We start from the raw sequence: 10144 nt of genomic DNA, 5'->3' as shown, positions 1-10144 counted from the left end.
GCTTCACTTTCCTGGAGAATTGCTCTTAACAGTCAACTGTCAAAAAAGGGCAATTTTTACCGTCAACGGTCAAAAAAAGCAGTTATTATCAGCCGTCAAACGGTCTCAAAGTCTTTCAAAATCACTACATCAGCTGCTTATCCCGGACTTTTCTGGCTCTAAAAAAATCCTTTTAACTGGTAAACCCGTTTCCATGTTCCCAAATATACTCACTTTATGGTCTTTTCCACTTAATTGGCGTGTTAACTATCATCACAAGAAAACTCCGTCTGGAAGAACTTCATTAAAAACGTTTTTCTGACCCCAAAACAACCAAAACCTTTCACTCATGGACAAAATTTCCCCTTGATAACCCGCGTCAACCGTCAATACGTCAACCATTCAGGTTTGTATGTTGACTTTTCTCACATTCATAAACTGAACAAGGAAATGGCAGTAATTGTGCACGTGGGATAAATTCATTTTTAAGTTCTTTTCATTTCAGCCCTATATATGTAGTTACAGTTACTCTATTGAACTATTTCATGATAAAAATTCTTACATTCATAAGATTTTTGTAAACTTAAAATTTCAATACCAGACTCACTTAAGCCTCCATGTTGAACTGAACTCGCTTGCTCACAGAACCTTTACACATTCAAATGTTTTTTTTAATATATTCACCCACAAGAGCCTCCATATCAAGCTAGATTCAGCTCAGTTTGGAGAATGTGAATACAGCCTATTCAATCTGTTGCATATGAAAACAACAATGCTCACTGATCTAAGTTATATACATTTCATTTTGTAGTGTTAACAATTAATTTCAAAATAGTAATGTCTTATCAGACAATGAACAGTGCAATTAACTTGTTATCCTTTTGCATTTTTCTATTTTCTAGTCTTAAACTGTTAAAGCAACCAGAATATAATTAACTGACAAAATAATTGTCACATTCCTTGACGAAAAAGTAGTGGGCACTATCATCAGGAGTATAAGTGAAAAGAGCTTAGTCAACTTATTCAGAGTCTGAATTATCGTTTTAATTCAAACATTTTGAAAGCTGAAAAACTTCCTTAAATTCCTTCAGTTGTGTGAACAAGGTTGTCAAGTGATCTGTTAGTACTCATATGACTCCTCAAGGCCGAGTTATGTTTCATCACAGAACCAAACAAAGGAAGGTTCTCAACTTCCAAAACGTCCCACTATAATTAAATGTCGATTCTGGCTCTGAAATAAGTATCTTTTCATCACTATCCAAACAATCAAAAATACATTTAAATGTAGTTTAAAAAGCTTAGAGATCCCTGAAAATTATTTCATTAAATCATCTTATTTTCACAAGTAAATTTAAACAGGTTGCTTCAAACTTATAGTTACACATGTAAAATTTGAAACCGTCATAATTTTAATAGCCTTCAATTAATTTGATCACAGTAAAAGCCTTTTACACTGACATCATAATTATTCAAAAATCAGGATACGATGGGCAAAGCAGTCGGAAACGACTACCTTACCATCATTGAGTACTGCTGTAGAGATTGGAAAATTAAAACCTTCCCCCTGGCCTCCTTTTGTTCCAAACTTGGTGACAAACTTTCCACTCGGTTCGAACAGAGGGACTCTTTGATTCACTGACTCACAGACTATTAGTTCTCCAGCCTTGCTCACTGACAAACAAAACGGGTTTTTAAACTCCCCATCCCCATCCTTACCAATTTTGTAAAGAAACTTTCCTTCCCTGTTGAAAACTTTTACGCAACGGTCATTTTTGTCTGACGCGAAAAGATAGTTGTTATGTTGGATACAATGAATGGGGAAGATGGAAGAGCCCTCTTTGCCAATTTTACCTAAAAACTGACCTCCTTGTGAAAATATCTTAATTAGTTTATTGCCTGAATCAGCAACAATAATGTTGCCATCGCTATCAATAGACAAACCATGAGGATACTTAAGCTGGTGATCAAGATTTCCTTCTCCTCCAAACTGTCCAAGGTATTCACCTTGACCACTAAAGAGTTGAACGCGGTGGTTATCACGGTCCACCACTATAATGTTATCATTATGAAAAACTATCCCAGCAGGATCGTTAAACTCTCCCTGCTGATTACCTTTTTTACCAAGACATCTTATGTGGGTTCCATTACTACTAAATACCTGGATCCTATGGTTACAAATATCAGTCACTGCAATCTCATTTTTTTCATTCACTGCTACTCCCCAAGGACCGTTGAACATTCCATCAGCTGAACCAAAAGATAACACGGGTTTGAACTGTCTGGGTTTGGCTTCAACCTCAAAAGGACTGCCACGAACATGTTCTCCATTTACCTTCACTGATGCCTGGCAAGTTCCGGTTTCTTTGGCAAAGTAGCTGATCTTGTAAGTGCCATCTTTGTTATCTTGGACTTGCGCTTTAGTCGCACAGTCATGGCCTTGACGATTTGTGATTTCCACTGTTACGCAGTCACGTTCTTCATAACATTGTTCTCCTTGAGCGTTCCTTGTTGTTACAACAATCTGTGCTTCAAGTGCAACAGTTGCTTCACGAATTTCTTTTCCGTCAGCACTTGACTGTTGCGGGCTAGTATTGGTCTTAAAATAACTTTTAAAACAGCCAATTTTTTCAGAGTTTACATAGTTAAACAATTGTTGATTGTTGTCGAAAACAAACGTGGTTAAAACGTACGCCGTCACGGTCAGCTGTCTCGTCTTGGTCACCTTCCTCCTGTAATATTTTGTCTTGAAATTCGTTTGGCTGCGTGATTTGAGCGCTTGTGCTTCGTTTTAAAAGTATTTCGCTTTTCTCGATTGTTGTTTCGTGCATTTTTACTTGCTGTTCAATCTCTTGCCTTTGTATTCCCAGACGCTCGAGTGATTCTTTTACTTGGTTTTCCACGTCATCAAAGATATCCATCTTTTTCGCTTCAACGGCGGCATAAATGTTGTCAACAAACTGCTGCACTTCACTTTTAACTCTAGCGGCTTGTTCTTGAACTTTAATGCAGTTTACATCGAGTTCAGCGATTTTATTCATTTTCGTTTGCGCTCTTCGTTTCTGAGATTCAATTGCCGCCTTGACTCGTGACTTGCGCTCATTTGCGGCTGACTCCAAAGGACTCTTCGCGTGACCGTCGTGATCTGTTAAAGCACAAGTGTTTATACAGTTTTCATCGAGTTTGGCGATTTGATCCATCTTTGTTTGCGCTCTTTGTTTCTGAGATTCAATCGCTGCCTTCACTCTTAACTTGCGCTCATTTGCGGCTGATTCTAAAGCAATTTTAGCGTGACCATCATGATCAGTTAAGGCACAAGTGCTGCAAATGGCAACCTTACAAATCTTGCAAAAGAACTCTAATTCTTTCTTTTCATGGCCCATCTTTCCACAAAATGTTGGCCGCTTTAAAATGTTCTCAAAGTCTTCATCTTGAAAGTCTTTCAAAGCCAGTGTATGATGTTCTTTATTGGCTTTGATGCCATTGTGTAGACTGAGACAGTCACCACACCAGAAAGAGCAACACTGGAAACAGTAGGAGCTCTCTACGCTTCTTTTGTCGCAATTTCCACACTTGACGCCGCTTGTATTGCACTCTTTTAAGGCCAAAACATCCAACAATCTATTCAAACGAAAGTTTGTCGGCAAAGCGTTAAGATCACCGTCTCCAGGGATCCTGAAGTTCTGCCTAATATATATATTTAGCCAAGCCTAAAAGCGGAGCTCTGCTTATTGTATGAACGTAATAACCTTATGAGTTCCTCATCAATTCTGCAGTTATATAGTACATTTTTTTAAATGCATATGCAGCTAACTGCTCATCAACAATAACAATGTAAAACAGAGGGCAAAATTACTGAATGCTGATTTGTTGTAACAGAGGGCAGTTTTTCGTAATTTCCTTTCACCGAGGGCAAAATTACCTACTCCTGATTGGTCGAGCGGCGAAAATACTCGCTGCTGATTGGCTGAGCACGACAGTTTTACATTTTGTTGGTTTCTGCATTTTGTGTCCAAAAAAAACCAAGTTCTTTGAGGTTCTTTTAAGCCGGGTTCTTTGTACCAAAAAAAGATGGAAATCAAGTGCTGCAGCTAGGAAGGAAATTCCTAAAGGTTAATTTTGGTGTCTCTCACAAGAAACAGCAAAAGTTTATTTGTGTCAAAAGCTAAAGACTTGGATCGGATTGATTTTCTTTTGTTTGGTTGAGAAACTGAAATCAGTCATGGCGTTAGAGTGCTTTCAAAGATCTATAACCGAGCATGAAAGTGTCCTTTTGGTGGGAGGAAGGAGCAGGAAGAAATTACTCCGCAAGTTCCTTCATTGGATCCATCGTTTGCTATTTTTATCGATCTATGTTCGTGTGATTTCCAAGCGGTAGGAAGCTTCACAGCTCAGGTGAACTATTAATTGATGCCTAACATTTGATTTATCGTTGTTAGTTTGCTCCTGAATTAAACTTGTATTCTCTCTTAATTACATGTGTATAAAGGGAGCTGTTCTCGTCGGTTTTGTTTGTTTTGTATGCTACGAAAAAATTAAATAATTTGTTGGTTTGCTTGCGCCTTCGATGAGTGTTTTACTGACTGTTCCACGAAGTTCCTTGATAGTTTTAGGAACATTTTGCCCTCTGTGTGATAAAAGCGGAATTTAAATGGCTCAAAATGATATTTTCTGTTTTTATTATTGTTTTTAGTTTTTAAGATGATCGACCAACGCGCGCTACCGGCACTGTCACTGTCTAGTAAATTTTGCTTATCAAGAAGGCCGTACGCTATAAACCTCAGAGAAAATGGATACAATAACCAAAAAACACACATCAAATATATCTTTGAGTAATTAATGAAAAAAGCACTGTGATAATTCATAGCAATAAGCACAGAAATAAACTAAACAACGATCTTTGAAAAATTCACAAAAAACAAGCGAATGAATGTTTTGCGTAAACTTTGTTTTGATGAAAATGGAATCACACTTAAATTTTACATTCGCTTTAAACGTTCTTTGAAAAGACTTTCAATGAAAATTACTCACACATCTTAATCTTTGCGGTTATATCCTACTGTTTTAAGTATTTTTGTTTGTTTTCTGTCAAGATTGTCAGAAATAAATGCTAAAATTAGAAATATATGCGAGAAAAATTCAGTGTCAGTAGTTTATGCCAACGATACAATGTTGGGAGACGTTTGTTTGACTGACTATTTTAAGCTCAGAATCAAATTTTTTTAAATGAAGCAAAATGTGATGAGATTAGAAAATAAAACTCCAAGAGAAATAACGAACATGGACCGAAAAATGAGTTCTAAAGGCTGCTGTGAGGTTAAACAAGATGCAGTGTCAACACTACAAGAAAAAAATATCTTGCAAAAACAGCAAAGTTTTGTCAGCAAAATCACATGAATATACTCGCCTCTTTGGAGAATAACCAGTCCTTTTATTCGATTGCTGATTTTTTCGTTCGTTTACAACGTTGAGTTTCACTTCAAGAGGAAAAATCCATCACATCTTAATTTCATTTCATCGCGCCTGACTAGGGTAAAATAATTTCTCTTCAAGATTCGGCCGCTGTTTATGAAGTGCCGCCTCTAAAAGCTGCTAAAAGAGTCGATTTGTTTCTCCCGCCGCGATCCGCCTTGCTCTTTCTCCCGCGCTGTTTGACGGCAAAATTGGACGAGATCAGAAAATAAAACTCCAAGGGAAATAATCAACACTGACCGAAAAAATGAGCTCAAAATACTGTTCTGGAGTTAGCAGTATTAGCTTAAGCTTAAGTTAAACGGCGTGTCAAAACTGCAAGAAAACAATATCTTGCAAACCAGCAAACTAGCAAAGTTTTGTCAACAAAATTGCATGAATGTACTCGCCTCTTCTGAGAATAACCAGTCCCTTTATTCCATTGCTGATTTTTCCGTTCGTTTTTAATACAACGTTAGGCGAGCGAAACGTTTCACTTCAAGAGGAAAAATCCAACGTTTAGTCGCGCCGGATCGGAGTAAAATGATTTCACTTCCAGATTCTGATGATGTGCCAGTCGATTTGTTTATCCCGCCGCTAGTTGCCTTGCTCTTTCTCCTGTTGTTGGTCACATATAAAAATTGACTTTGTATCTTGTCGTCTTCAAAATTATTTTTTTTGTTTTGTTTTGTTTTTTTTGTTTTTTTTTTTCAAACGCAGTTTTTTTTTTTTTTTTTTTAATGCAAGTTTATTCCAAACAAAACATAACTTACAATACTAACATTTCTTACTAATTAAACAATACCACACGTTACTTACAATACCGTAGCATAACTTACAATAACTAAACTTAAATTGTACTACTTACAGTAAATGCACAAAGAAAAATAGGAAGTTACGAAAAGAAAAAAGCTACATACAATCAGTTTACTATTAACAATACAAAAACTGGAGTTTGCACAATGCTCATAACACTTATTAGATTCTAACGACGAACAAAACACAATTAAAAAAGCGTGAATACGGACAAAAGTACACATTTCCTGGTAGTCTTATAGCATGCACAGGGGCCCACGTTTCCATAAATTTCTTTAAGTTGTTATTTTTCGCAGCAATTGTACGCAGAATAGTTAGTTTGTTCTTCAGACGTAAAAGAAAACCTTCAAAGTTTAAGTTGCCATTGCAGACACTTGTGTTGAAAATGTGGTATTTAGCAGTAATGAGAGAGTAGTTGAGGACAAGCCAGGTTTTTGATTTTTTATACCAGCTATAGAAGATCACGCTCTCGGATAAAGTTATTTTTTCTTGAAAGCTTTCTCGCCACCAGAGTCTAAACTGATTCCAAAAAGTCGAGGATACATGACATGTAAACAGCATGTGGCTTAAAGACTGGCATTCGGAATTGCATAGGGGGCATATGTCAGTGTCTTTTATCCCAGCACGGAACAAGTTGGATTGCGTCGGTAAAATGTTATGAATAATTTTAAATTGAAAGAAAATTAATTTTGGTTCTTTCAAAATTTGGAATGGAAGCATATAGACATTTTGGATGTTCTCTTTTGTGAAGCCGTAATTTAAAATCTTGTTCTCTGCCGTTGGTATTGAGTAGCTATTACTCAGTATTATCGAATAAGCTGTTTTCGTTGATGGAAGTCGGGCGAATAGTTCTTCCTCATATGGAGTCCTCTCTGGACATCTGTATTTTGGATGTTTTTCTTCCAGTTTGCTGGGATAGCATTTAATACGTCGTAATAGGTGGTAAAAGGTACATTTAAGTTGAATTTTGCTTTTAGATCAGCCAGAGAGAGAAAATTTTTGTCTTCGGCGAGTAAGTCTTTGATGTACATTATACCGTTAATGAGCCAGGAGTTATACAGGATTGGTTTTCCATCCACGAGAATGTAACTATTGTTCCAGATTATTTGGTTCTGTGCTACTTTGTCATTATCGGTTAAGAGCTTGAAATTTCAGTTGCCAGTAATTCAGAATTGTTCTGTAAAAATCAGGTAGATTCTGTAGGTCAAAAAATTTCATATCATACTGGCATTGGGTGAAAAAACTGATTCCACCATGTTGGCTCAATGTGTGCTCAGGAATTATTTTCCATGCGGCGTGGTTATTTTCTGCAAATCTTTTAATCCAGGCTATTTTAAGTGACTTCTCCATAAGTTCAAAGTCAATCATTTTTAAACCGCCATACTTCCTTTTTTATTTTGGCGGGTTTGCCGTCCCAAATAAAGGTGAAAATGATTCTGTTGATGCTCTCTACAGTACGTCTTGACATTGTTAATACAGAGGCGCTGTAAATTAGTTTAGACAAACCTAAGGTTTTTACAATGTTAATTTTTCCCATCAGAGTAAGATTTCTTCTCTTCCAGCAACTGAGGGTTTTTTCCAATTTATCTATCTTTTCCTCCAGATTAAGCATCCTAGCGCGTTCGGAATCGTAAGTAAAGTATATTCCGAGGGCGAGAACAGGATCATCTGGCCACTTGAAGCCGAAGGGTTTTTCTTTGCGGTTTTTCCAGGTACCTAGCCACATAGCTTCGGTTTTGCTTGTATTAATTTCTAAGCCACTTACACGTTTAAACTCTTCTAGAAGTTCTAATAATCTTAGCACTGAGTTGCAGTCACGTACTAGGACCGTTGTATCATCCGCATACTGTGTAATTTTAATTTCTTTTTGGCCTACGTTAATGCCTTTGATACTCGGGTCTTTTTTTAACGCCCTGGCAAAAAGTTCAATTCCGATAACGAAAAGAAGGCCTGACAAGGGGCAACCTTGCCTAACTCCTCGTCCGAGAAGAAAGAATTCGAATGCATGACCGTTATGTAAGACGCAACTGGATACTTGATTGTATATTATTTGAAACCAACTTAGCATATCAGGGCATATCAAACGCAGTTGGCGATGCAACTTCCCGCCAAACAAACGCGGCCGGCAGCGCAGTTGGCCATGCATTTTCCCGCCGAAAAACAACCCGGGTTACAGCACATACGCTCATCTATGTAAGCCAATGTGAAATGAGACACTCAAACCCTGTGCTGCAAGACGGGGTTTTTTTCGGCACCCTTTCCCGTACTTTCTCTCTTTGTTTATCACTCATGTTTCGCCTGTTTACTACCGCTCTCAATCGCTCTCTTTGACGTCGAACTTCGCTTCTTCGTCGCCTGTTTTCTCGATCTCTTTCTATCTCCCTTTCTTTGCTTTACATGTTTGTAGACTTATTCATAAATTGAGTTTGTGTTTTGTCGTGCACGTCGTCTTCAAAACTATTTTTTTTTTTCTCAAACGCAGTTGGCGATGCAATTTCCTGCCAAACAAACGCGGCCGGCAGCGCAGTTGGCCATGCATTTTCCCGCCGAAAAAAACCTGATTTGCAGTTAAAGGTTTGAGTGTCTTATTTCATGTTGGCTTACATGGATTAAGCGTACGTACGGGCGGTCGGTCGGTCGGTCGGTCGGTCGGACGGAAGTGACGTCATAACCAAACCAAAATTTCTCGCACTGATGGGTTTACCAAAATCTCTTCGCTATGGGGCTCCGCCGCGCGCGCCTACGGCACGAGCGCGAGCTCCGCTACAATCTGGACCTGAAATGGTTTCTCGAATTCCGCTCGTTTGTCTAATCCTTTGCAGGCAGTGAAGGCAAAAGCTGTGCAAACATGGCAGCTGCTTTGGGTCAGTGAACTTGGTCATACAGACAGAACAGGATACTTCTTCATGAAGATTGTGCAGCAAAGTTTGAATATCCATGCCGCTTTAATTCAACGAAACCGAGAGAATGATTTTGAGAACACACATTCTGCTGAAAGCGAGTGAAACGAAACCTTTGATCCCAGTAATATTTTTGTCTAGTTTATGTTATTAACCAATCATAAGTCCTGACTTGAAGTGTTTTGGCGTTTAGCGAGTTGATTCTAAGAATAACTGCTAAAAGCATCCTTGATTTCTAAGAAATTGCTAGGTCAAGCAAGGTTGACGTGCTGTCAAGGATTCTTTAAAATCATATTACATTTGAAGTTCTATGCCCCGCAGTAATGTCATGTTTGTGGACTTTACCCCAAAATTTTCTATTCGTACTTTTTTATCGTTTGTCTTTTGATAAGAACTCAAAACCAAATGCAAGGCTGATTGGACAGCTAAAAAGAGTAATTTTGAATGTAAATATATGAAACATATATTTTGAACTCCGGATGAAAGAGCAAATAGAAGAAAGATCCTCTCAGCTAGTACACAACTTAAGCAGTTGCGAAAAGAAAGCCTGAAAAAAATTCAGGCTTGAACGGGATTCGAACCCATGACCTCTGCGATGCCGGTGCAGTGCTTTACCAACTGAGCTATCTAGCCAACTGGGAGTTGGTCATATTGTGAGTTCGTAATATACCCGTGAATGATGAATAAATGAATGTAAATATATGAAACATATATCTTGAACTGCAGATGAAAGATCACATAGAAGAAAGATCCTCGTAGCTAGTACGCAACTTAAGCATGCGGAAGGGTACCCCCCCCCCCCCCCAGGGCAATTTTCTTGCCCAAAATTTCGGTTAGACAAAGCTAACCTCCTTCAGGGACTGCAAAAAGCAAAGTAAAAACGGAAATAAACGGTTGCAATATTCAAAATGATACTAATGAAAAGATGAGATGTGATGGTTGACAAACATAGAAAGCAGAAACGTCTCCAAAAGCCGCTATAAAAAAAGAAGTATAAATAG

At 38.0% G+C, this 10144-nt stretch overlaps 1 protein-coding gene and 1 pseudogene across 1 annotated transcript; both read right to left on the bottom strand.

The window, feature by feature from the left end:
* Positions 1 to 1444: 1444 nt before the first annotated feature.
* Positions 1445 to 3131, bottom strand: LOC146479526 (uncharacterized; annotated as a pseudogene).
* On the bottom strand, positions 3114 to 9182 carry LOC146479525 (E3 ubiquitin-protein ligase TRIM33-like; the record flags this gene model as incomplete). The annotated part of the gene is made up of 2 exons (XM_085110288.1): positions 9064 to 9182; positions 3114 to 3663 (listed from the first exon to the last, which is right to left on the bottom strand). Coding segments are annotated over exons 1-2 (669 nt in total), but the record flags the coding sequence as incomplete, so codon positions are not given.
* Positions 9183 to 10144: the final 962 nt, after the last annotated feature.

Source organism: Pavona decussata, unplaced genomic scaffold, assembly GCF_977016875.1.
Source record: "Pavona decussata unplaced genomic scaffold, jaPavDecu1.1 SCAFFOLD_58, whole genome shotgun sequence".
Classification (NCBI taxonomy): domain Eukaryota; kingdom Metazoa; phylum Cnidaria; class Anthozoa; order Scleractinia; family Agariciidae; genus Pavona; species Pavona decussata.
The sequence above is the reverse complement of the archived record's forward strand: the minus strand, read 5'-3'. Positions and strand labels throughout refer to the sequence as shown.